General features: G+C 29.8%; 2 protein-coding genes across 2 annotated transcripts; one reads left to right on the forward strand and one right to left on the reverse strand.

The window, feature by feature from the left end:
• Nucleotides 1-1,996: 1,996 nt before the first annotated feature.
• LOC134722087 (transmembrane protein 53-like) lies at nt 1,997-12,481 on the reverse strand. The gene is made up of 2 exons (XM_063585560.1): nt 12,235-12,481; nt 1,997-5,509 (listed from the first exon to the last, which is right to left on the reverse strand). Exons 1-2 carry the CDS (start codon nt 12,450-12,452, stop codon nt 4,849-4,851), a joined length of 879 nt encoding a protein of 292 aa, XP_063441630.1. The 5' UTR covers nt 12,453-12,481; the 3' UTR covers nt 1,997-4,848.
• A 47-nt stretch (nt 12,482-12,528) lies between these two features.
• Nucleotides 12,529-26,661, forward strand: LOC134722076 (armadillo-like helical domain containing protein 1). The gene is made up of 12 exons (XM_063585549.1): nt 12,529-12,880; nt 15,106-15,174; nt 15,701-15,867; nt 16,536-16,732; nt 17,141-17,225; nt 19,235-19,354; nt 20,480-20,552; nt 21,104-21,149; nt 21,624-21,707; nt 22,324-22,401; nt 25,793-25,874; nt 26,556-26,661. Exons 1-12 carry the CDS (start codon nt 12,675-12,677, stop codon nt 26,573-26,575), a joined length of 1,227 nt encoding a protein of 408 aa, XP_063441619.1. The 5' UTR covers nt 12,529-12,674; the 3' UTR covers nt 26,576-26,661.
• Nucleotides 26,662-27,651: the final 990 nt, after the last annotated feature.

Raw genomic sequence — 27,651 nt, forward strand, 5'->3', positions numbered from 1 at the left:
GATAAATTCTGTCACAGAGTTGTCACTGGTTCAGACGTATATTTACATGTATACATGTATAATATATATATACATTATAGTGATGGTATGTTTGCATCTAACGTTAGAAATGCTGAGTGTCTGCAATGAAGTTCCTTTCAGTGTTTTTTTTTATATTGTATATATGATTTTTATATATTTTGTACAAATTTACTTGGACAATATTGAATTTTCTAGCTATGTTCATAACACTGCTGAATGATCCTATTTGAATTTCAGTGGCCAATATTAGAGTATATGCACATATAGAGGATGACCATTAGCATGTTTTGCTCTCTGTCAAAAGATAATAGTGTTTTCTTTTATCTAGTTCCTGAAGTTTTTTCATGTAATACATGTATCATGTTCAAGTTGCTTCATTAGTTACACAATAAGACAATATTGCTAAGACTGTATTCTACTTGACCCCAAAAAGTAAAATAAAGAAAAGAAGACATGGAGACTGTCAAGATTAATAGAGCATTCTACAGAAAACCTACAACAACCAACAACAGTTGTGAATCTTGTTCACACTGCCTTACACACCAGCATCTATCCATCGGCTTATATCCAACAATCGTATACAAATGTAAAATAATCAAATTAATGAAAGAATTTTTTTCTGGTGTTAATCTTTTTTAAGTCCTGTCAGACTGTTCATAATTAAAAGGAGCTTACATGTCTCTTTATCAATTCACTATTGCATGATAGTTTTCAAATGAGATTCAGTGAATACAAATTTGTTTCTACCTGTTCAATCTGTTCTAATGATCCAGATGTCCATAGTGAAAAAATATTCATCCGATCAAATACTTGGCTATCTTGAAGTCTTGATTGATTGTTGCTTGCATAATGTCCAGTGGTAAATATTTCATGCACATTTAGGACAAAAAAACATGTGTTATTTGGAATATTGGAATCCCTTGTTAAGCCTGAATGACAAATATATATTAAACTATGCCATATGGTGTAAAAATTTCAACAATAATTACAATGGTGACTTTTGATTTTGTGCACAGGGTTCATATCCCTTGTAAAGATGCATGTAACCAATCAAATTGCAGAATTAGTGATTATTTCTCTGTAGTATTATACCTAAATGAACATTTAACCTTTGATAACATTTTTTCCAGATTTTAGAAGATATGTCAAAATAATACAAAAGATTTCTGGATTATGAAAAGAAGTTGAGACCAAACATTTGTTAACATGGTTCATGAGTGTTACTTGTTTTATATATTATATGGTTTTGTTTTTTTGTTTGAATGGTTTAACTCTTATCATTTAGGGGCCCTTTATAGCTTGCTGTTTGATGTGACCCAAGGCTCCATGTTGAAGACCTTTCATTGAACTATACAAATTGTGACTTGGATGGAGAGTTGTCTCATTGACACTCATATCACATCTTCTTATATAAAAGAGAAGATGTGGTATGATTGCCATTGAGACAACTATCCACAATAGACCAAAATGACACAGACATTAACAACTATAGGTCACCGTACGGCCTTCAACAATGAGCAAAGCCCATACCGTATAGTCAGCTATAAAAGGCCCTGATAAGACAATGTAAAACAATTCAAACGAGAAAACAAAACTAACGGCCTTATTTATGTTGTTTGCTGTTTGTATCTTTAAACAGATAATAAAGGGAACTAGCTTCAGGATAAATGTTAACATAATAGTTTATAGTCCATGACAATGAGTTAAATATGCAGAGAATAAACGTTTAATAGTACTTTCATTAGAATAATAATCATTTTAAAATTACATTTTTTTTAGGATAATTTTCTTTTCTTTCTAAAATGTTATAGTATTTAAAATCACTGATAGGTAATTTAATAAGCATCCTTCATCGTAAATCTGTCATCATAAAAAAATAGCATTTATTTCAACACCAGCAATAAACTAGTTTAACATCTTAAAATAGAGTGTATGTGTGCAATTGTTTTTAATGGACAAAAAATAAATTAAACTGTTGAAATCTTAAGATAAAACTTTATTAAATAAATTTGTAAGCAATATATATATACAAATAACAAATTTCATATTTATCTCTAACATTTCATGTGGTATACTTATACATTGTTATTTTTGTCTCAATGTGTATTTTTTTTAGGAATGTTATTACATACTGTTATATGTAATGGTAAAAAAAGGATAAGTAAATCATTGTGCATTTTTAATGTGTATGTACGTTGAAAATAACTACAAATAAATTTTGTTTTTGCATGTGACTACCCTCAAGACAGTTTGATATTTAGAAAGTTATATTTTCTCTAGAAACAAAATGCGATACTGTGACTATTTTTAAAAGGTGTGCAATATGAACCTAGTATCTTTTGAAGAGGGAAAAAAACAAAACAATCAAAGGTTTATAAGTTTTTGTCATAGAGATATTTCTTAAAATACTGATATATGAAGAAAAATAGGATTTTATATTTCATGAACAGGGAAAACTCAATTATTTGTAGGAAAATCATGACATAAGTTATTCACTTTTCATATCTGTAAAAAGTCTTTATTTACCCTTATGACAATTTTATATCTACCAACCAAGGAAGTCCCTACTTGATTCATCTTCTAGATAGCATAATAGGATGTGGAAATTAAAGTACTTTGATACACTATTAAACTCCTTCAAATCTAACAAAAAAGATGAATAGGTTTTATATTTTTTAATGGCTTAGTTTTACTATAAAACACATGTACATTTAAAAAGAAAATTATTCTATATTATCCAAATCTTCAGAAATGTACTGCTATCAAAACATTAATTTTGCTCTGATGGTGATTTGCCAAAAGATTTTTTTGTGTGCAGTGATCTTAATTATGTCATCGAAAAATTTAACAATTACATATTGCAAGTGTTAGGGAAATGTAGTGATGGAAGAAAAGTTAACCAAACCTGGCAGGAAGACCATATTAACCTATTCTGATGAAATTATATAATACACCAAATCATGAAAGTACTTGTATGACATAGTTTAATTTACTAATCAGAAATAATAAAGAAACAAATAAACATCACTCAACCATCTCACTTATTTTACAAATGCCTAACTAATAGCTAATGGAAATGCTGCAAAAATATATTTTCATCATCCTGGATAAGTCAATCAAACTACAGGTAACAAGGGTTATCAAACTATTGTGGAGAGTAACTTTATGTTTGTGGAGAAAGAAAATAAATTGTACATTGCTATAGAGTGTTGGCAATTTACAAATGTGTCAATGAATCTATCAGCTACAACAACAATAAATAAGCTGCTTGTTGGGAATTTTCCATCTTGAGTGACTTATATATATATATTGTATGAATGTCAAATAAAAATTTTATATAGTTATAAATGCAGATTTAATCTACCAAATTAAAGCTAAAGTGATTCTGCAACAAATTGAAATATAAAGCAGAAAATACTTAACATGAAATGACATAATGTGTAAACACAAGATAATATGCATATATATATAAATAAAGTAAAAACGGCTATAAGCCCTGTAATTAAAACAATAACAAGCTAACAGTAAACATAAATACTTTGAAAAATATATTCACAAGCCTCAAAACAATTTATATGAAAATGCAAAAATAAATCCAAGCACTACAAGTAACATAAAAAACTGAAATGCTCTCAACACACTAGAAAATATAATACTATGATTGTAAAATAAAATACTGGAAAGCAGTTAAGAGACAAGCTTCTCATTAATAACAATTCAAATGATCCCAATTTTGCTAAAACTCATCCTTTATGTCCATGGCGAGTCCAAAGTTCTGGAAAAACTTTAATATGAACATATTTAACAAATGTTTAAAGACTTTATACATTTAAAATTACCATTTAAATCTTCTGGTCAAAACAAAATGGAGAGTTTAAGACAACAAAGTAGCTTGAATTGGTATTTATCTATGTTGGAGATTTTGACTAGTCTAATTTTCATGACGTAACAAGGATTCATGGAACCATCTTACTAAGTGAGTAACCAACACTGGAGCTTGCATAGATCTCCTAAATTTACATGTAGCTATTTTATCATCATCAAATCTAAAGAAAGATATATTATCAGTGCTTACTTGTACATTTTACAAACTTTAGTTTGTTATTAGTAAATGGTTTCATATTCAATGCTGGTTTTTGAATGAAACACAATTAGCATAATATACAATGTTGTTTTAAATGGTGCTGTATAAAATATGCTTAACATGTACATGAGTAGTATTTCTAATGCAATTTTTTTAGCACCTACATGTACATTTATACATAATGATATTTTTTTTATCATGTTTATTAAATAATACATTGTATAATCAAATGAAATGAAACTGCTACATGTATTACATGTATAAACAAAACCTGCATAACATATATTTGAACTTGAAACAAAAAAAATGTTTTGGATTAAGATAGAAACCATCTTTTCTTGCATTGGGTATCAGAAACAATTGTTACAGATTATAAAATAAGCAGAGCTATGGTTTGCATCTAGCTTTGAATTTTTAAACAATATTTTTTAGATTTGTCATCTATCATCAATAATATCATGAATATCATGAATTTTTATACTGTAAAACAACAAACCAATAATCATGATAATACAGGGAAAAAATCAACTATAATTTTTAAGAGAAACTCCTCAAATACTCAATAGTAAGCTTCAAATTAAACTTTTTGTTTATGGGTGGTACATTTATGTTGCAGATTATCTTTTTAAAAATGATGAACAATTGCAAATGTGTGTCAGATATAAACTAAATTAAAATAAAAAATAAATGCATGAATAACTCTTTTGTAGGTAAATCTAGCATGTTAAGAACAGGCTAATCTATCATCTATATTTGTCTATAAAACTGTAACAGTTGGCAATATAGCTCTCTCTGTATTTCACTAAGTGTTGACAATGATTTGAATCGTCCCAACACTGTGACTCGACTGAAACTTTCAACACTTCTGATCTGTACTTCATAACTTCTTCAGAATCAGTGTAAGGAATGACTTTATCAACTTTAGAATACAGGAAAAGTTGTGGCCATCTAGATTTGTCATCTTTCATCCTTCCGTAAAGAGTATGTGGAGTCCCTGCATAATTTTTTCCGTAGTATGTGGAACATATCATTGTTTTAATAGCAGTTAGGAAGAGATATACTAATATATATATGTAAGTAGTGTGTAGAAAGAGTCCTGTTTTTCCACTTGCCAAAGCAAAAGCATAGGCAGCTCTTGTAATTCTCCTTTTTCCTGGTGCACTATCTAATACACATCCCCTTATTTGCAAATTGTTGAATCTTTCGTATTCACCGGAACAAAGGATATCAGATATCTGGGAGTAAACAAAGCAGCCATTATTGCTGAACACATGGAAAAACACTGGGCTTTCTTCTAAGTTGTAATCTGGTACAAGATCCAATAATTTGACAGCTATATTACGTAGTTCTACAGGTTTGAAATAAGTTATGTCTGTTGGTGCTGTGTATCTAATAGTGATGCATCTGCAAATAAAAAATAGGTTTTAATTTTTCACTTTAAAATAATAAACTAGAGCTCACCTACATCATTGTACATGAAGATGTACAATCGAATATACATGTAGGTACTTGAATCATGTACATATTCAACAAAAGACACAATCATTGTAATACCTTTTTATGTTAACCTGTTTTGGCCTTTTTCAATGCGTTGTTAACTGTTATCTGAAATGAATTTGAACTGTTAACTGTTTTCAACCCACTGTAATTATCTGAAATGAATTTGTAGTTTTTGCTAAAAACACAAAAGAGGGTATACAAATCCTCATATAAGGGCAATCACCCCAATGACGTGTGGCAGTCTACTTAACTAAATCAGCAAACATGATAAGTATAAACTATGATGTCAAGTAATTATAGTGTCAGTAGCCATATTCATTGTAGCTAGGACAGCATACATCAAATATAAACCAAAGATGTTTGAATTTCAAATAAAGCAAAAATTATGTTAGATGTAGATAAAGTTTAGATTTGTCTTGTTAGAACATGAACCTATTACCTTTACCTGGAAAATGAAGCACAAGTTATTAAATAATCTTAAGTTCATAAAAATTTTAAAGGATATTCGAGCATCTTTATGCAAAACCCCATCTACGCTTTGATGAGTACTCATGTGGGACATCTAATTGCTTAGACTGTCTTTGAATTTCTGTGTTGCTTTTTGAACAAGATGTGTCAAAGAGATACGAATAGCCCCGTCCCAAAAAGTTTTAAAATCTCAATAATTTCAATAACACATGAGGACAAAAACATGATGGTAGTCTCACATATCAAAAATCAGCTAAAAATTGTGAGGTGTATAGAAAACAAGAGGCTCTCAAGAGCCTGAATCGCTCACCTTAATTTTTTAGGTTAAATCTCTCATCAATGATTATTTTGGCTTTTAATTTATTTAAATGTTCTTTGAATCGTCCTATTTTCTTCAAAAGCAAAAAAAAAAAATCATTTTCTCCTATGTTCTATTTTAGCCATGCATAGGAGCTATGTTTCTTGACATACAAGGAAATAAAATATAAAATTTATACTAGACACTCTGAAACTCATTTAGCCTAAGTTTGGCTGAAATTGATACAGCAGTTTCAAAGGAGAAGATTTTTAAAGCAAGTCAACATGATGAACAAATTGTGAAAAAAGTCTTTAAAGGGCAATAACTCCTTTAGGGGTCAATTGACAATTTTGGTCAATTTGACTTATTTGTAGATCTTACTTTGCTTATCATTTTTGATATAACAGTTTATCTGTATCTATAATAATATTCAAGATAATAACCAAAAACTGCAAAATTTCTTTAAAATCATCAATTCAGGGGCATTATACCTGAAAAACCAGTTACCCAATTCGGCTGAAAATTTCAGGACAGGTAGACCTTGACCTAATAAATACTTTAACTTCTTTGTCTTATTTGCTCTTAATGCTGGAGTTTTTGAGATATATAAGCCAACCAGATGCTCCGCAGGGCGTAGCTTTATACGACCGCAGAGGTTGAACCCTGAACGGTTGGGGCAAGTATGGACACAACATTCAAGCTGGATTCCGCTCTAAATTTGGATTGTGATTAAATAGTTGACACAGCATAGGTTTCTGACACAGAATGAATGTATTCAAATGAACTTAAATTTTTTGTTTTCTCTTAGAGCAATTCACTATGCTGTTGAATATTAATCCTCTCAAAAAAATGTTTGAAGAAATTTTCTTTTTATTTATGAAATTTCAAATGAGAAAAATTTAACCCAATTTTTTATTCACATCCCCCTTTCCCTTATTCCAAAACTAATTTCAATTAAAATATTCTAATGGAGTTTGCAACAATTACTACTCATTTAAATACATGATGTAAAAAAACTGCTTGTTATCACTGAATGGTAAAGATTATCTAAATTTATCAGTTGGTAGTAAAAAGTGAATATACATTGTATATTGTATATAACAAAGATTTAAGTTGATTCTGGACAAAGAAAGATAACTCCAATTAAAAAAAAATTTGCTATTTCACAATATTGTGAAATTAGACATTTCTTGCCATTGCACAATACTGTGCAATTGAAAAGACTTGCTATTGCACAATACTTAATATAATAATTTTAGATCCTGATTTGGACCAACTTGAAAACTGGGCCCATAATCAAAAATCTAAGTACATGTTTAGATTCAGCATATCAAAGAGGCCCAAGAATTTAATTTTTGTTAAAATCAAACTTAGTTTAATTTTGGACCCTTTGCACTTTAATTTTGACCAATTTTAAAACTGGACCAAAAATTAAGATTCTACATACACAGTTAGATTTGGCATATCAAAGAACCCCAATTATTCAATTTTTGATGAAATCAAACAATGTTTAATTTTGGACCCCGATTTGGGCCAACTTGAAAACTGGGCCAATAATAAAAAATCTAAGTACATTTTTAGATTCAGCATATCAAAGAACCCCAAGGTTTCAATTTTTGTTAAAATCAAACTAAGTTTAATTTTGGACCCTTTGGACCTTAATGTAGACCAATTTGAAAACGGGACCAAAAATTAAGAATCTACATACACAGTTAGATTCGGCATATTAAAGAACCCCAATTATTCAATTTTGATGAAATCAAACAAAGTTTAATTTTGGACCCTTTGGGCCCCTTTTTCCTTAACTGTTGGGACCAAAACTTCCAAAATCAATACCAACCTTCCTTTTATAGTCATAAACCTTGTGTTTAAATTTCATAGATTTCTATTTACTTAAACTAACGCTATGGTGCGAAAACCAAGAAAAATGCTTATTTGGGTCCCTTTTTGGCCCCTAATTCCTAAACTGTTGGGACCGAAACTCCCAAAATCAATACCAACCTTCCTTTTGTGGTCATTAACATTGCGTTTAAATTTCATTGATTTCTATTTACTTTAAATAAAGTTATTGTGCGAAAACCCAGAATAATGCTTATTTGGGCCCTTTTTTGGCCCCTAATTCCTAAACTGTTGAAAATAAAACTCCCAAAATCAATCCCAACCTTTATTTTGTGGTTATAAACCTTGTGTCAAAATTTCATAGATTTCTATTAACTTAAACTAAAGTTATAGTGCGAAAACCAAGAAAAAGCTTATTTGGGCCCTTTTTGGCCCCTAATTCCTAAAATGTTGGGACCAAAACTCCCAAAATCGATACCAGCCTTACTTTTATGGTCATAAACCTTGTGTTAAAATTTCATAGATTTCTATTCACTTTTACTTAAGTTAGAGTGCGAAAACTAAAAGTATTCGGACGACGACGACGACGACGACGCCAACGTGATAGCAATATACGACGAAATTTTTTTCAAAATTTGCGGTCGTATAAAAACTGCATTTTACCCTTTGTTCTATTTTTAGCCATGATGGCCATGTTTTTTGACGAAATAGAAAATAAAACACAAACTATATTCTATACACCCTACTGATCAGTCAGTTGAAGTTTGGTTGAATTTGGTTGAGTAGTTTTAGAGGAGAAGATTTTTTAAAGTTAGCAAATATGATGAACAAATTGTGAAAAATTGTCATTAAAGCTAGGACAATAACCCCTTAAGGGGTCAATTGACAATTTTGGTCATTATATATAAAACTTATTTGTAGATCTTACTTTGCTGATCATTTTTGCTGTTTACAGTTTATCTTAATTATCTATAATAATATTCAAGATAATGACCAAAAACTGCAAAATTTCCTTAAAATTACCAATTAAGTGGCAGCAACCCAGTGAACAATGGGTTGTTTGATTCATCTGAAAATTTCAGGGCTGATAGAACTTGACCTAATGAACATTTTTACCCCCATGTCAGATTTGCTCTAAATGCTTTCGTTTTTGAGATACATGTATAAGCAAAAACTGCATTTGACCCCTATGTTCTATTTTCAGCAATGGCGGCCATGTTTGTTGATAGATCAAAACTTCGGATACAATTTATAAACTAGATACCCTAAGGAACATTCAGTTTAAGTTTGGAAGTATTTGGCCTAGTAGTTTCAGAGGAGATGATTCTTGAAATAGTTTACGACGACAGACGACGACGACGGACGCCAAGTGATGGCATAAGCTCACTTGGCCCTTCGGGCCAGGTGAGCTAAAAATCTGTATAACTTTGATTCTCAATATATTATTAAAGTCCAATGCCTGTAATTTCAGCAAAAATTAGCGGAGCTGAAGGAAACTTAAACTTGATCTGTTACTCATTGTGGTTATATCACATACAAAAAATCAGCCCAAATAATCTGAAGGTGTTTAGAAAAAAAGTCTGTATACCTGTGATTTTCAACAATTTCTCATTTACCAAAGCCCATAATTTCGGCAAAAATTAGTGTAGCGGAACGAAACTTACACAGTTACAACTTGATCTTTAACTGATCATGGTAAACTCACATACCAAATCCAGCCTAACATCTGAAGGTATTTCGAAAAAAATCTCTGTATAATGGTTTGTTGCCGAATGACAGAATTTCGAACAAGGTACATGTATGTGGAACATATCATTGTTTAAATAAGGGTAAAAGTATATGGCACCAACAACTTTGTTGCAGGGCAATAAAAATGTGAATTGTACCTCAATTGACCTATTGGATATTCAGGTTGACATCAGTTACAGCTTTAAGATTTGTTAGTCAAAATGGTCAGAAAGAGTCTACACATGAACATAACCATACATTGTATAACAAAAAGAAGATTTAACAGATGAAAAGATGGAAATTATAAGCAGGAAAAGTATGTCATCCTATCAGTTTTTTATGGTTTTCCTATCAAATTGCAGCATGATGTGTCAGAATGTTTAGTTACTGTAATATGAGCTTCTTTTGGAATTTGATTTGCTTCTTTGGCTGCCTCTTTAATATAGCTAGTTTTTCAGCTATTTCATTTCCTCTAACATCTGCATGTCCTGGGGTCCAATCAAAATTAATTTTTATTCCATGGTGTTTTTGTATAGATTTAATAAGGGATATAATTTCATGTGAAGTGGATCTGTGATTTACAATTTCCAGTTTAATGTTAAAATTCCGATAGCTGATTGACTGTCCCAAAATATTTTTACTTCTTCTATTAGGCCAGGATTTTTTAATTTGTTGGTTTACGGATCCGCCGACCCGATTTTGCCCATTTCCAAAATAAAAATAAAATCGAATTTTCAGGCTTTTTTTTATTCTCGCCGACCCTAACAAATGCATTATCCCTGAAAAATAATTAAAATATCCTTTTTTATAAAATGAAATGCATTAATCACTAACAGAAGTGATGACACTTTCTGTTGTGAAAAATGAAACTTTCAGTTTACGTTTCTAAAAATAGACAAATCACTTATTAATGACCTTGAAATGTCGTTTGCACAAATAATTTTGCGGAACGAAACCTGTGTTTAAAACCAATTAAACAATAAGTTCGTTTCCCTTATTTGTCACCAGTCTGTAAGATGCATGTTCTCATATAAATAGACTTGTCCAAATGTGGACAGGTGGTAGTTCAAGACATCAAGTTAAAATACTGAATTTTAACAAATCATTTGATATTTTCTTGTTTAAAAGATAATGAAAAAATATCGTCCATTTGGATAAAAAACAGGAATGCATGACAACAGATTATTTAACCTGATATTCTTGTTTTTCCAGTGGACGAGTCTATTACATTTTTGACACGTTTTCGTACGACGTTTTTACTTTTTTTTTCTTTATCAGTTTTCACCAAGTTTTGATTAAAAGCTAAGTCAAATAACTGACGTGAATCTGTTTTTCTTGTTTGTGAAATGACGATTTAATTTCGTCTTTGTCAGTGTACCCCCCCTTTTTTTACGGGAAATTATTAGACAATGTCATGCGATGTTTACAGCTGAGCAATTATATTTCATCAAACTAAAATTTAAGAACGATGATAAATAGTATGACAAACAAATTAGAAAGGTGAAATATATTTTTATTTTGCATATCAGTTTTCTGTCTTGAAAGATCTTTTTTTTCTTTTTTTTTTCCGACCGACCGACTCGACTTTTTTATGGAGAAAATCTGTAAACCAACAAATTAAAAAACCGTGGCCTTATGGTTTTATTTTCAATTCTGCTAACATAATTTAATACTAATTTTAATGCAAAAAGCTCTGCCAAAAGAATTGAACCCCTTTTGGAAACTGATTGTTTAAGTTCTATTTCTTTACTTTATTGTTGAAGATTACAATACACCTTATCGCTTTTTGTCCGCCATTACTGGATATCACACAGGTTCCCGTAAAATTTTGACGTCATAAAACAAAATATCTGACGTCACAATGGAAAAGTGATTGTTGTATGCGTCAAAAGGTCAAGCGGCCAGGTCGGCTGGCCGAGTAGGCTAATAGCAATAAGGTGTATTGCACCTGCTCCACAAGGTCCTGGGTTGGATTGGCAAGAACCGTCTGTAAAAGCAACAACTGTTGATGGCGATACTGTGTTAAGTTTGTTTACTATTGAATTTTTCCCCGTGATTTCTTGTGCTTTAGTTGTGTTTTTTTATTTAGACCCCAATGAGACCCACTAGGAAGGCTTCCCAGAAAAAAATATTAGCCTTGCCAGACCTCATTATTATTTGGACTAAAGACACCCAAGCTGGAACACTAAAAAGGACATCTAACAAAGGATATTGCATTAAAAAATAATCACATCGTTGTCTACTTAAAATCATATGTAATCTATTCTTGACACTGTTTTTTTTCCAGAAATCTCACCCTTTTTTTTCATAAAATGTACTGTATTTTGCAAGGTATTTGTCTTTGCAACCAGCCCAACCCAGTAAATATACGACTGTTTCGGGTTCTTTCGATTCATCGTCAAATCTGAGATCATCGAATTCCTCGAAATCATCCACAGGTCCTGCAGCGTCATCAAGATTTCCATTTCTTGATGTTGGAAAAGTAATATCGTACTCAAAATCGTCCTCCTCCATTTTGATCTTGACAAAAAAGTAATTTTACATTCTTAATTTTTATTGGCTTATGACTTTAAATTTATCCAATGAAAATGGATTTTATATAATCGAGTACTTATGAAAAATGGCGATGTAGCAACATGTAAACAACTTATTTTTGAATGAGTCTATAGTCTTAATTTGGTCGTGTTTGACATCATTTATTGTTCTTAATGCAAATAATATAGACACATTTTAATAATGGGGTCATCAAAGCAACAGTCGGCCATTTCAAAGGTCACAAATCTTCTACAGGAATGGGATAAAGGAAGTAAAGTTGTCAGAGCAAAGATTTTGATTGACTTTGTTAGACAGAACCAAAATAAAACAGGACCTGAATTGGAACAAGAGTTTGCACAGGCTGCTAGTTTATTTTTAACAAGACTTACTGCTTGGCTTAGATTGACGTATCCTTTATCATTGTTGCCCATTCACGAGTATATATGTTCCGGACCATATGAGTTTTTGGACCATACGCGTATGGTCATGACCATATGGGTATATACTTATATGGTCCGACCATACACGTATGGTCGGGGTAATTAACACTCTGTTACAGTTTACTTTTAATACTTCTAAACTCTTCATATGATATGACCGTTTATTCAAAAGACGCTATCATATACTGTGGATTCATTTATTTTCGTGGGTACCAATTTTCGTGGATTGATGAAAACTTGCATTTTCATTAATATTTGATTTCGTGGTTTTCCAAAAGTCTGCATTTAGTCATACAGAAAATTTGTAATTCGTTGAACATTAAAATTTGTGGTCCACGAAAATTGGTATTCATCAAAATATAATGAATCCACAGTAGGTAATTTTGTCATTACATGTATATAATAATAAAAAAATAAGCTAAATAAAAATAAGAAGTTTCATAATTTTACTTAAATTTAAAGTAAACACATTTTATACCGATGGTCATTCCCGATTTGTTATTTCGAGTAAATGGCAATATGTCGACTAAAAAATCAAATTCCAAAAATTTCTTAATGAACTGTTACATAACAAGTCACTAGAAAGTAGCATACTATTAGTTTATTTAAGTTGTGTTGTGAAGATGGTGTATTGCAGTCATTTTACGATATTTTACGATCTCAAATATTTTACGATATTTGAGATCTAGAGCTTCTTTAAAACACCGTAGACATCAAAATTGCCAATTACCTCGGTATCACTGTACGCAGCTGCAAAAAAGGCTTGTTTTTCACTCGCAAAAAAAATGTGTAAATGAAAAAGATTGTGCACAAATTTCTTGCAAATGCAAAAAAGCTATCAATACCGTGTGGAAGTGAATGTCACCCAAGCCTACATGCACGAATGTAACTAGCGATGAAAACTAACTATGGCATCAATATTTAATTTTTACGTATTTTTTTGGATTATAAAATAAAAAAATTGTCATGTTTTAAACCATCACTGTTTTTTTTAGATAAAGTTTTTGTATTATTGAAACGTTTATGATGTAATTTGAAAAATATATATACCTATATGGTCCAAATACTCATATGGTCCGGCCCGTTAATAACCATATGAGTATTATACTCATATGGTCGGACCATATGAGTATACGCATATGGTCATGACCATACGCGTATGGTCCAAATACTCATATGGTCCGGAACATATACACCTTATCGCTATTTGTCCGCCATTACTGGATATCACACAAGTTCCCGTAAAATTTTGACGTCATAAAACAAAACATCTGACGCCACAATGGAAAAGTGATTGTTGTATGCTTCAAAAGGTCAAGCGGCCAGGTCGGCTGGCAGAGTAGACTAATAGCGATAGGGTGTATATTATGTTGGTGATGTGTACGTGGTAATGGGGATATATCTTTACGAAATCTTTATGACAAATAACATTAAAAAATCTTGCCTTATGAAGATAGCTGTAAGTTTTGGTTGATCATTACGATGAAATGAACACTTTCTTTCAGACGATATGAAAATTAACTGATTTTGATGAATTTCATTAAATATTTTCAAAAAAAAATATTGATCACAATAATTATTACCAGACTTGATGTACATCTGCAGTTTGACTTCAAATAAACACAATATACCTTCTCACTATTTGTCTGCAATTACTGACCATCACAGACATCATAAATTTGAACCTTCAGTCTCCAGGACAAAATTTTGGACAGGGGTCTCCTTTCATCCCCCAGTTGAAGAAATTAATATCTGGTTTATCAATTCAATTCAAATATTAATATTGATTGCCATATTAATTTTAAACATTAAGTTTGTGACAAACACAAAATAATTAGTAATATAACTAGAATTAACATATAAATGTGTATAGATACATGTATATAAATAATCATTCAAAAAAATATATTATTAAGAAAAGGCTGGCAAAAGAGAGAATTCAGACTCAAGATTCTATACTTTCAGCATATGTTTCAGGAGGTCCAAACTAACAACAGGGACAACCTTGACTGTAAGACCATTTAATACAGCTTCTTCCATGTAAAGTGCCAATATTATGAATCGATCCTTCTGCGTCGGAAGGAGGTTCATAAAAGACCGAAAACTTTTCAAGCAATGAATACAAGGCACTGTTAATTATAGATTTTGTCATAAAATACTTATTGGTTGTTATTTATCCTTAATTCAGAAAGATACATGATTGGAACCAGTCTGAATGAGCAGCTCCGAGCTGTTTCAATATTCTTATCTGCATCAAGTGGGTCAGTATTAGTTTATTTATTTGTAAAAAGATGTTTACAGTATATTAATCATACTGTATGTTTATTATTACTTGTTGGATAGTATTATAACAATTACATGTATATGGATTATTTATTGCTGATTATTTGTTTTGATGAAATCAACTTTTCTCTAGATAGTTTATATTGCATGTATTGATTAAATATATTTCATATTTTGTACTTTTAAAGTTTTCAAATTCCTATTGATTTTCACAAAGAATTTTTTTTTGATGAAGACCATTTACAGTTTAAAAATCACCAGAATATTTTAAGTTACATTATCATGGAAAATATGAGTGGTAAAATGACAACAATACAAATGGAATAGATTCGAGAGAACTGTACACATTTGAAAGTAAATACACTAAAATTCAATGAAAGAAATGATTTATAGGTTAGACTTTATTTCATAAATCCATTTAAATTATGTTGGTAAGTATCTATAATTAAGCAAAGTGATAATCCATTTTCAAGATTCATATATATATTTTTTTTTAATTTATAGACATAAATTTATGGCAGAATTCATAGAAGTTGGTGGTGTTCTAACATTACTAGAAATAATAGGACTGAAGCAAGCAAAAGAAGACGACAAGTTGGAATCACTGAAATGTTTACAGTGTGTAGCTAATGCTGGAAGAAAGTATAAGGAACTTATCTGTGAAAGCTACGGTAAATGAATTTGTTTGAAGAAATAAAGATAGCGTGAATTAATTGCTAAAAAGTTTTTTTGGTTTTTTTTGTAAACATGCAAACAAAAAAATGATTTCAAGAATATTTGTATGTTTGTTCTATTAATACAATAACATAATTTGTAATATGTACTTACACAAATAAAGACATAGACATGTTACTATCCCTAGTTTTCAGAGATACACTGAAATTTATGAAAAATTTTGGGACCTCTTATAGCATGCTATGCAGTATGGATTTTGCTCAATATTGAAGGCCATATAGCAACCAACATGTATAGTTACATGTACTAACTTTTACTTCATTTAGTCTCAGGTGGAGAGTTGTCTCTTAGGCAATCATACCACATTTTCTTAGTTTTATATCTAGTTTTCAGCATAAATTACTATAATGCTCACTGTTGTCATCCATTGATATATCGTTAAAACTAAAACATTGTATAATAAGGGGTATAATTGGAATAAATACATTATACATGTATATCATGATAGAAACTAAACATTTTTTTTATGGCTCCACAACGAACTTGTCGGTGCCATATAGTTTTACCCTTGTTCGTCATTCCAAAGGAATCCAAACTTGAGACAGCATGAACGTGATGAAGTGTGATTAAACTTGTTTTGAGACTGCATGATATCTGATTGTAGGAATAAGAGCAGTAGCTGAATGTTTAGCTAAAGCCAAGTCTGAGGAAACACAAGATGCTTGTAGGAACCTGTTACTCATGTTAGCACAAGGCAACTTTAAATTTGAAGTACAGGTTTATAAAGGACTGATAGCACTTCTTCCGTGTACTTCTCCTAAAGCTCAACAGATGGCAGCACAATCTCTTAGAGTTGTACAGGTAATACAATAAAATGTTTGATGACAATAATTTGAAATACAGAAATCAATTAAGCATCTCCATGATTTTTTACTTAGTTGTATCATTGGTAATCATACCACATCTTTTTATTTTTATATACTTTTTATATAGAAATGTAGTGAGTCAGGTATTTAGAATTCTTAGTCTATGTCGACTTCATGCAATTTAAATTCAGTAAAACGTATAGATACAGATAATTTGATATATGTAGGTTCATTTTCTATTCAGCATAAATGAACTTATTAATGAATTTATTCATAGTCATGGTATTTGTTGCTTTTTACTTAAGTAACTCACATTTCAAAGAGGAGTATATCTTGTTTGAATTTTCTTTGATAATAGCTAATGGTATTCAATTACATAATATGAGACTTATTTCTGTTATAGCCAATTGTGAAGTCAGCAAATCCCAGTATAGTTGAGCCATTACTTAATTTATTGAAAACTTTACACCTGGAGGTACAGTACGAAGGTAATATTTGCAACCTTGATATTAAAAAAGTTAATCTTTATCTCACACCTTCTTTTGTTGATAATTTATATGGGTGGTCGACACAAAGTAGAGCAATTAATGCAAACTAAAATTAATGAAATAGACCATGGTTTTCAGGGCAAATGAATGCTAAATGATATGAATATTACAAAGAAATTGTTTTGTAATAATTTTCCAGACACATGTATATTATCAATTTTGTTTTCGTTCTTAAATAATTTTTTCAAGCATTTGTGAATTTTTTTTTTAAGAATGTAAAGAGATAGGTTATACTGGAAGTAAGCTTTTCAGATTTACAACTTATTATTTTAAACTGATGGTAATTACATTAGTTGTGAAGTATTATCTCTACATATGTATTTAGGTGTAATAGTACCACCATTGATTTTTCCCAATTAGTCTTTGTTAAATTTGCACTTTTCAAAAAATTGCGCAGAATTTATCTTTGTTTCAAATAAAGAAATACTTGGCATGAGTAAAGTTTTATCCTGTCCAGTTCTATAGAAAAATTTTTACATAACATTTCATTGCATTTAAGAAAATAACCATCATTGGAAGTTAACCAATCAAATTTCTCCCCTTATTCTATCTGTGTACAAGGTACAAGGTTTAGTCACCATGTAACCTCAAGATTACAAAATTTTCTATAGAAATCACAAATAAAAAATAATGGTGTTTTGAAATACCCAAGACATATGTTTATGACACAGAAATAGTTTTACTGCAATAAAATGTAGAATTAATTTAATACAACAGTCAAATTCAAGGGAGTATTTTTTTCGACCTACTTAAACATTTGTATACAACCAGATGTGACGTACCATGATTTGGTGGTATTACACCATTATGATCTAGTTAAAAGCATCAAATGATAAATTTTTGAAATGATTTTTTTTCTTATTTTTTTCAAAGTCAATAATATTATACTTTTAGTGAAGGACGATGATAGGTACGATAAGAACAATTCATAATAGATTCCTAACATTGCAAAAATTGTAAAAACTTTCAAAATAACACCAGATAACCCATTAATGAATAAAATAGAATAATTTTGACAATTGAGTCCAGAAATATCTGTTGCGATATCATTCTCATATGAATTGTCATATACATTGTACATCATGAAGAAGTTGATGAACTTGGCCCGGATAGTTTTTTGTACAATAAGTTCTGATATTTCAACCCAATTAACACCTTGTATTAGAATATTGTTTTAAGAGGAACAGCCTTGGGTCACATCTAAATATTATAGACAAGATCTCAAAATAAGGCTATTTTCAGGTTTGAAGTCTTTATTAAACAAGTACATGTACATGTATATATTAGATGTAATTAAAAATTATACATACTGATATAACTGACAAGGTTTTGTGTTGAGTAACTCTAGTTATGGTGGTACCCAACACTTTAACTAAAAATAATTTGGCTCTTTTAATCTGCATAAAATTTTGACAAAGTATTTACTTTAACCCTTTGACAAAAATATATAAAAATTTCCAAAAATTTGAACCAACCGTTTTATCAGAAAAATTTCACTGGTTATATAGCAGTTTGACAAACACTTATTTTAATCATTGCGAAGCCTATATTCCCTTAACAACACAACGTTATTAAAACATTTAGCTGATTTTACAGAGTTATCTCCCTGTAGTGTTAGGTACCACCTTAAGATAGTTATTTATTAGATTTGTAATGCTTTTTGATATTCAAATTCAGACTTTACATGTACACTGACCATTATTTATTTAAAAAAAAAATTTTTTTTGTTTACACTTAATAAAAAGAAAATATTCATTTCAGCTTTAATGTTGAAATTGCTTTTTTGGTTCAATTATGTATACTTTGATTTTTCAGGGGCTTAAAAGAGGGCAAGTTTTTGTATTAGTTTCAGCGAAAATTTATTATGTTTTAGAAAACAGTCACTATCATTTCAGTTTAAATACTTAAAACAAATAATGTACTTTAATTTTTCCATTTTCTTTTTACAGCTATTGAATTGATAAAGGAATTAATGGATTATGAAGTTTCTGATTCCCTGTTGAAAGGACTTGTATTACTGCTTAGACCAGCAAAAGAAGACTTAATAAGGAAACCAGAAATTTTAGATGGTAACTTATTTTTAACAATATGCCATGTGTTTAGACTCTTATTAAGCATTTCCAAATAATTAACTCCTTTTAAAACAAGAAATAGTTGTGACAATAACACTTAATTTGAGAAATACAAAATGTATGTAGCTCCCCTTCTACAGAAAATAATTTTCCCTTACTCCATTTGTACTCTAAAGCAATGAATTGACTTTTGGTTCAAAGTTCTGTGGAGTGTGACTTCATAACTTTTTTCACAATTAACTTTCCAGAGTTATGTCCCATGCATAGTCTAAAATTGGTAATATGGATAAATTCAAGATGGAGCTAAATTCCTATGAGCTTGGATCTTATAATTTTGAACTTTTTAATATACACTGTCAACAAATTTCATGATCAATTCAGCATTAAAGCATTTTCCTTTCCAGAGTATAATTTTAGTTTTGTTACTTATACCATTTATAGTGGCTTTGAGTTATGTCCCATGTATGACACAATTTTGTAAAATTTAGAAACAAAACACTTTTTGGATGATCACTTTATATTGCTTTGGAAATCTTTTATATTTCACCACTAAGAAAGTCCTCAAGTCAAGTTATACTTCATGTATTCAAGAGCATCTATTTTAGATGTTGTAGTTTAAACATATTTTATTTGTTTAAATACAAATTGGATAAGACACAAGTCAAACAGACTTATGAAGTCTTCTCCATTTAACATTTGTAGCAATATAATACAAAAATATATGTATGAGCATGCATGTATAGAATGGTATATCTATTTAGTATAAATATGTATAAATATGGATCAAAACACGGAAAATTGAATAAAAAATAAAAAAATAATAATACAGATAAAAAAATAAAATAAATAAATAAATGAATATTAAGATTTAAGAAAACAGAAACACACCAAAAATATAAAATACAAAATTAAAAAACGAAAAATAAAAAGACAAACAAAAAAGTGGGGAAATTTTTTACTTATATGATGATGTGTGTGTGAGCATGGTTTGCTATGTTGTATTTTCTATGGCATTGACAGAACATAAATTAGTAGCTAATTAACTTATCTCAATTATTTATTTCAAATACAAATGTAACCTCTTAATATTATCAAAATGTGTCATAATGAATATAATTTCAGATCCTGATGTTCCCAGAATAAACGCACCACTGCCTGTATTTGTACAACAAGCCGCTGCAGCCAAAACAATAGGGTAATCATTTTATTCAATAGTCTTGATTCTTTATTCCTGTCAAGTATTATATTGTAAGATTTTATGGTTAAAATTTTATGAAGATAAGATTTAAAAAAAAAAGCATTGTCCAATAAAAACATATTGAATTATTTGTTATAGTTTACTTGGATAGTTCACCAATAGAGGCATTTCAAGGGAAGGAAATTATGCGACAAGCATAAAATCAGTTTACTTTTACATGTGTGAAATGAGGGGATTACTGCTTGAGATCATGTGTTTTATTTATTTATCAGAGATTTTACTCTTATTCTATCTAGGATTTTATCATAGTTTTATTTTTATGAATATAACGACTAAAATATACAATGTATGTCTTTGAATCATTTTTAAGTCAAATTTTAAACTATTGATGATAGCTATTATAAACTAGATATATAGTTTTCAGTTGCTGTGAGTGACTCTTAAATATATAAGTTGTCTCATTAGCTAGGCAATCATACCAAATCTTCTTGTATAATAATTTTTTCTAATTAACTATTTTCATTTTAACCTGTAATTGTTCATTTCAGAATTCTTGCTAGAGAGTCAAATGAAATTGCAGAAAAACTAATACAGGTAATAACTTGTTGATTACATATTTGTACATTTCTTGCTGCTCTTCACATAAAATCACATGTTTAACTTATTCTGGACTTTCAGAAAATCCAAATTCTTGGCAATATTAGGATGTTACCAGTAAGATTTTAAACTTCCACAGAGAAGTAAACACACTCAGAACCATTGTAATTTATGTTTATCTCAGGATAACTTCCATTTTCAATGATTCATCAGATATTTTCAATATACATAGTGAGGTATTTTATTAATATGAATTATGTGACTGTGTAAAAAGAACTCTCATTCTTATATTTTATACATATACATGTATCTGTATATATGAAGTTATTCCTGAAAAGACAATACTCATGTTGATTCAATACTCTCAATAATTTTGGAATGTATAGTGTTACAAATCCTAAGGCACTATTTTGTTAAACTGACACTATATACCAATGAAAAAATATATGTGACATCTTTTCTTTATTTTAGTTGAGAGTAACACACAATCTATTATATACTATGGGTAATATGGACTATGCTGACAGTCAAAGGCAAGCCAGTATTTCATTAGAGGTAAGTTAAACAACAATGAGCTTAACATAGAAGGTTAACCTTAATGCCATTGGAATTATCACTTTATATTGGGTTTCAGATACAGTTAATAAAAAAAATTCTTAAGGTGACATATTTGTGGGGTCATCACATCAAATACATGTATATACTATGTATCTTGATGTTATGCATTTCCTTACATTTTTGTTATCTCTGAAAAGCTTGATTTTCTTGTGCCAAAATGAGCCTTAATGGGCCAGGCCTACTACTAATTGGTTTAATGTCATATATTTAATATATTATTTAGTGCAGTGAAAAATCATGGGTTTCATAATGCTTTTGGATAATGTATTTTCTTCTAATTCAGATTTGGATATTAAGCAACCAACAATCAATCAATCTAATTTGAATTGATATTTTGAATAGGTGATAAAAGTAAATTGCAGGAATCTAAATGTCAATGTTATATCAGACCGTTCCAATCACAATACCCCATTAACAATCAACTCCTCTCAAAAAAAGAAGTTAAAAGATAAACAAAAATTCACAATACAAGATCCTGGTAGCCTGAGTTGTTGTTTCCTTGATGTTTCAATGCATGTTTCATCTTATTTAAAATAATCTCTGTTTACTTCAGTATTTCTGCCGAACATTTCCAATAGTTGACGAGCATGTACATGAAGCCATGGGAGACAACTTGTATGATTTATTTATGGTAAGTATCTATTCAAGTTTCTTGTTCTCTACATTACTTGTAAGTAGCTTGAATATGACAAATTTCATTAGAATAGGAACATGTTATTGAAAAACAATTCACTTTACTATGCATTAAAGTATGAGTTGTCTAGAATAAACATTTACTACTTCAAACCTGTTTAAAGATTTTTGTCGAGCCTTCGACTTTAGTCGAAAAAGCGAGACATAGCGATCCTACTTTCCGTCGGCGTCGGCGTCGTCGTCGGCGGCGTCCACAAATATTCACTCTGTGGTTAAAGTTTTTAAAATTTTAATAACTTTCTTAAACTATACTGGATTTCTACCAAACTTGGACAGAAGCTTGATTATGATCAAAAGATAGTATCCAGAAGTGAATTTTGTAAAAATAAAATTCCATTTTTCAGTATTTTACTTATAAATGGACTTAGTTTTTCTGCAGGTAAACATTACATTCACTCTGTGGTTAAAGTTTTTGAAATTTTAATAACTTTCTTAAACTATACTTGATTTCTACCAAACTTGGACAGAAGCTTGTTTATGATCATAAGATAGTATCCAGAAGTAAATTTTTTAAAAATAAATTTCAATTTTTTCAGTATTTTACTTTTAAATGGACTTAGATTTTCTGCCAGGAAACAACACATGCACTTTGTCGTTAAAGTTTGAATTTTTTTAATAACTTTCTTCTTTCCTATACCATTTTGGATTTGTACCAAACTTGGACAGAAGCTTTTTTATGATCAAAAGCTAGTATCAAGAAGGAAATTTTGTTAAAATTTTGTACCTGTGTATCTGTATTTTACTTATAAATGGACTTAGTTTTTCTTCCAGTTAACATTACATACAGTCTGCAGTTAAAGTTTAAAAACATTTATTAGATTCATAAACTATCTTGGATTTTTACCAAACCTGGACAGAAGCTTTTTACGATCAAAAGATAGTATCAACAGGAATAATTTTATTGATTTTTTTCCTCATTTTTGTTGAGCCTGTGATTAACAGCAAAAGTAGGCGAGACACTGGGTTCTGCGGAACCCTTACGAATTTTTCATTTAATAAGATAAATTTCAATAAAGTACTGTATGCAGTTGAAAAATAAGTCACTTTACCATGATGCATCAAGGTATGAATTATCCCAAAATAGACAATTAGTACTTTTAACCTTGTCTTAGTTATTTAAAATATCAAGCTAGACACACTTTCCTTCAAACCATGGGTGATAATACATTTGATGTCATGAACAGCCTTTTTGAACTAAGCGTAAACATTGCTTTGCATAATACTTTTTTTTTTATAATGAGTGATACTATTTTTGTTAATCATCATGTCATCTGGAAGTTGTTTGCATAAATATTTACAATTGACATAAATACACCTATCTTATGTTTGATTTGATATTTATTAAAAGGCATAGTTTGTTAATACAGAAAGCCAAAAATAATGAAATTAAGTTTTATCCTAATTAAGGTTTTTGGAAAATAAAAACAAAATAAGTCAAAGCTACAACTGCAAAGTTAATAAGGTAAAAACACCAAAACTTAAAAAAAAAAAAATAAAAAAAATAAGCAGCTTTTAGGTATAATCATGTTTAAACACATTTTTGTCGAGCCTTCGACTTTAGTCGAAAAAGCGAGACTAAGCGATCCTACATTCCGTTGTCGTCGGCGGCGTCCACAAATATTCACTCTGTGGTTAAAGTTTTTGAAAATTTAATAACTTTCTTAAACTATACTAGATTTCTACCAAACTTGGACAGAAGCTTGTTTAGGATCATAAGATAGTACCCAGAAGTAAATTTTGTAAAAATAAAATTCCATTTTTTCTGTATTTTATTTATAAATGGACTTAGTTTTTCTGTGGGGAAACATTACATTCACTCTGTGGTTATAGTTTTTAAAATTTGAATATCTTTCTTAAACTTTACTGGATTTCTACAAAACTTGGACAGAAGCTTGTTTATGATCATCAGATAGTATCCAGAAGTAAATTTTGTAAAAATAAAATTCCATTTTTTCTGTATTTTATTTATAAATGGACTTAGTTTTTCTGCAGGGAAACATTAAATTCACTCTGTGGTTAAAGTTTTTAAAATTTGAATATTTTTCTTAAACTATACTTGATTTCTACCAAACTTGGACAGAAGCTTGTTTATGATCATAAGATAGTATCCAGAAGTAAATTTTGCAAAAATAAAATTCCATTTTTTCTGTTTTTTAATTATAAATGGACTTAATTTTTCTACATTCACTCTTTGGTTAAAGTTTTTAAAACTTTAATAACTTTCTTTAAACTATCCTGGGTTTGTACCAAACTTTGACAGAAGCTTGTTTATGATCATAAGATTGTATTCAGAAGTAAATTTTGTAAAAATTCATTTTTTCCGTATTATACTTTCAAATGGACTTAGGTTTTCTGCCAGGAAACAACACATTCACTCTTTATTTTTATTATTTTAAATTTAATGACTTTCTTATACTATTTTAAATTTGTACCTAACTTGGACAGAAGCTTGTTTATGATCAAATGCTAGTATCTAGAAAGGAAATTTTGTTGATATTTATAATAATAATAATAATAATAATAATAATAAATTCTTTATTTAAAGAGGGTAAACACAGTTAGTTACAATCACTAATCTTCCCTGAGGCCCTCATATACATGTATGCAATACAAGTAAAAACAAAATGGTAATAATAAAAGAAAAAAAGCAATCATACAACATATAAACACAATTGAATATTTGGTACCTGTGTATCTGTATTTTACTTGTAAATGGACTTAGTTTTTCTTCCAGTTAACATTACATACAGTCTGCAGTTAAAGTTTTTAAAACATTTATTCGATTCACAAACTATCCTGAAATTTTTACCAAACTTGGACAGAAGGTTCTTACTATCAAAAGATAGTACATGTATCAAGAGGAATATTTTTATTGATTGATTACTTAATTTTTGTTGAGCCTAGGAGTTACAGCTAAAGTAGGCGAGACACTGGGTTCCGCGGAACCCTTAAGAATTTTTGATAAACTTGTCATGAAAAGAACTTATGTTTGACTTTGAACAACTTTGGTTTTGTATATAGACAAAATTATTTCTATATGAAGGTTTTGTTGTATAATTTAAGAGTAATTGGACTTAAAAAATTGTTAAAATTTAAACAACTGTTACTGTCTTACAGGCTCCATAAGTCCAGCTCCTTTTAATTAAAAAAATGGATTAGTTATTTCAGCTTTATTAATGCTACAAATGACTTAAAACATATCGTTTGGGAGTATATCATACTAGGTAACCTGTTTATTTGTTTAGTTGGTACATCTGAAATAGATAATTGATGTTTTGAATTTGAATTTATTTTGATTGATTGAATTTATTTGATTGTTTAATTTGCAGTCTAATCCTGAAGCATTGTATATGCATATGAACCACATCCAAGCTGATATTCTTGTGTCTAATAAAGTCAACATTCCAAAAAGTAAGTTAAACTAGAACCTGTATTATATATTGGGTTTGGAATCTGAGGAATTTTAAGTAACTTTGTTCAATTCTGTAATTTAATTCAATATTTATCAAGATAAATAAAAAGTCTATAGTATATATGTTTTAATTCAATTTCCTGGGTTATTATACATCATTACTGTCTAGAAAGAACCAAATATATATTCAATAATTATTTAACTAAAAGAAAATAGAAGATGAACCAAAAATCATCAAAGGTCACCTTTTGTGAGGATGAAAATACTATAGTCACTTTCACCCTTCTTTGGTTGTGTATTTTTTAATGGTAAAATTTGTGAATTTACAGTTTTCACACTCTAACCATACTTTTGCTAAACCAATTGTTATGATGTATAGACACAATGCTTAGAACTAAACTCAGATTTATTAAAGTCTTATTATTTGAGTCTCAGAAGTTATAATTTAAATGCTGTCACTTTCACTCTTTGTGTGTTATGTGCCTTTTTAATTGAAAAATTGAAAAAAATAGCTGTTTTGCACACTCAGCATACAGAAACAAATGTCATATTGTTGTAAAGAAAACAAACAGTCAATAGGTTTTAATTGGTGCATTGACTCTTGCATATTTACAAGTGGGGGGCATCTGTGTCCATATTCTAATTTTACTTTTTCATTTTATACTATGTTTTTTTTGCAGCTGTGGAAACAGTGGATTGAACTGACAAGAAAAAAATGTGATTTGAATTCTGTGATATTTATGGTGACCTATCTTATGTTATATAAATAAACATTTTTAATTTTTATTGTGTGTCAGTTATATTGTCTCACCTTTTATGAAAGGAAGACAAATCTATGCCTTGTTGGTAGTGGCAGTGAAAACAGCATTTACAGTTACATTCCAACTAAAGCTTTTTATTTCTAGATGATCAAATTGTGTCTGCTATTTGCTTACTGAAGGCCAATTCAAGTAGACATGAATTTGGTGATTTTAATTGTTCAGTTCTGTGGTAAAAAGAATTTTGAGGACCTCTGGCTGTACACAGTCACCAGAAATTCTACAAATGTGTAATTATCTGACTTTATGTCTAGTTTTAAAGTTCAACATGGGTTTATTTTTTTTTTACTGATTTTATTGAAGTTGTGCATCTTGGCAATTGCTGAACAGTGTTTGTGTATGGTCTGAAGTGCTCACACCTTCACTGGTCTATAGTGTGCTCAGGGAGTCGTGTCCTCCTAGAACGCAATACATTTTGATATAGTCAACCAATTTTGATCTGTAACGGTCAATTTGATCCTAACAGCTCATAAAAGACCAAACAATAGATTATTAAGTCCTTTAAAGCTTTTCAGTCAATATTATGACATCTTTAGATTACTGGGTATATACTGTTGAGATAATTTGAATGTAGCTTAATTATGGTGACCTGTTGTGTTAGTTCTGTGTCATTTAGTCTCTAGTGAAGAGTTGTCTCATTGGCAATCATACCACATCTTCTTTTGAATAAATAAAAATTCAGTTCATATTCAAAGACAGGCTGTTCCCGAAGTAGTTGTTATTTACCTGTTTATCATCAACATCATACCCTACAGTTCTGAATTAACTGCAAGCAAATTGTTTGCAGATTGTAGAATACTCCGAAGAAATTGACAAAGACTGACCTTGTCTGAATAATTTTTTGATAAGACTTTTCTAAATGATAGTTTAAACATGAATATCAATAACGTGGTCATTTTTATAAATTTCCTGTATACAAAACTTTGAAATTTTTGAAAAACTAAAGATTTTCTTATCT

This window comes from Mytilus trossulus, chromosome 1, assembly GCF_036588685.1.
Source record: "Mytilus trossulus isolate FHL-02 chromosome 1, PNRI_Mtr1.1.1.hap1, whole genome shotgun sequence".
NCBI lineage: Eukaryota > Metazoa > Mollusca > Bivalvia > Mytilida > Mytilidae > Mytilus > Mytilus trossulus.

What these genes read in the sequence shown, in the direction of transcription:
- LOC134722087 (XM_063585560.1), bottom strand. Translation starts at nt 12,452, where the DNA reads ATGGAGGAGGACGATTTTGAGTACGATATTACTTTTCCAACATCAAGA. An exon ending in ACATTTTATGAAAAAAAAGG is followed by an intron (nt 5,510 to 12,234) that starts GTGAGATTTCTG and finishes TTTTATTTGCAG; the next exon opens with ATGCATCACTATTAGATACA.
- LOC134722076 (XM_063585549.1), top strand. Translation starts at nt 12,675, where the DNA reads ATGGGGTCATCAAAGCAACAGTCGGCCATTTCAAAGGTCACAAATCTT. An exon ending in AATCTCTTAGAGTTGTACAG is followed by an intron (nt 16,733 to 17,140) that starts GTAATACAATAA and finishes TTTCTGTTATAG; the next exon opens with CCAATTGTGAAGTCAGCAAA. An exon ending in AAGCCAGTATTTCATTAGAG is followed by an intron (nt 21,708 to 22,323) that starts GTAAGTTAAACA and finishes TGTTTACTTCAG; the next exon opens with TATTTCTGCCGAACATTTCC.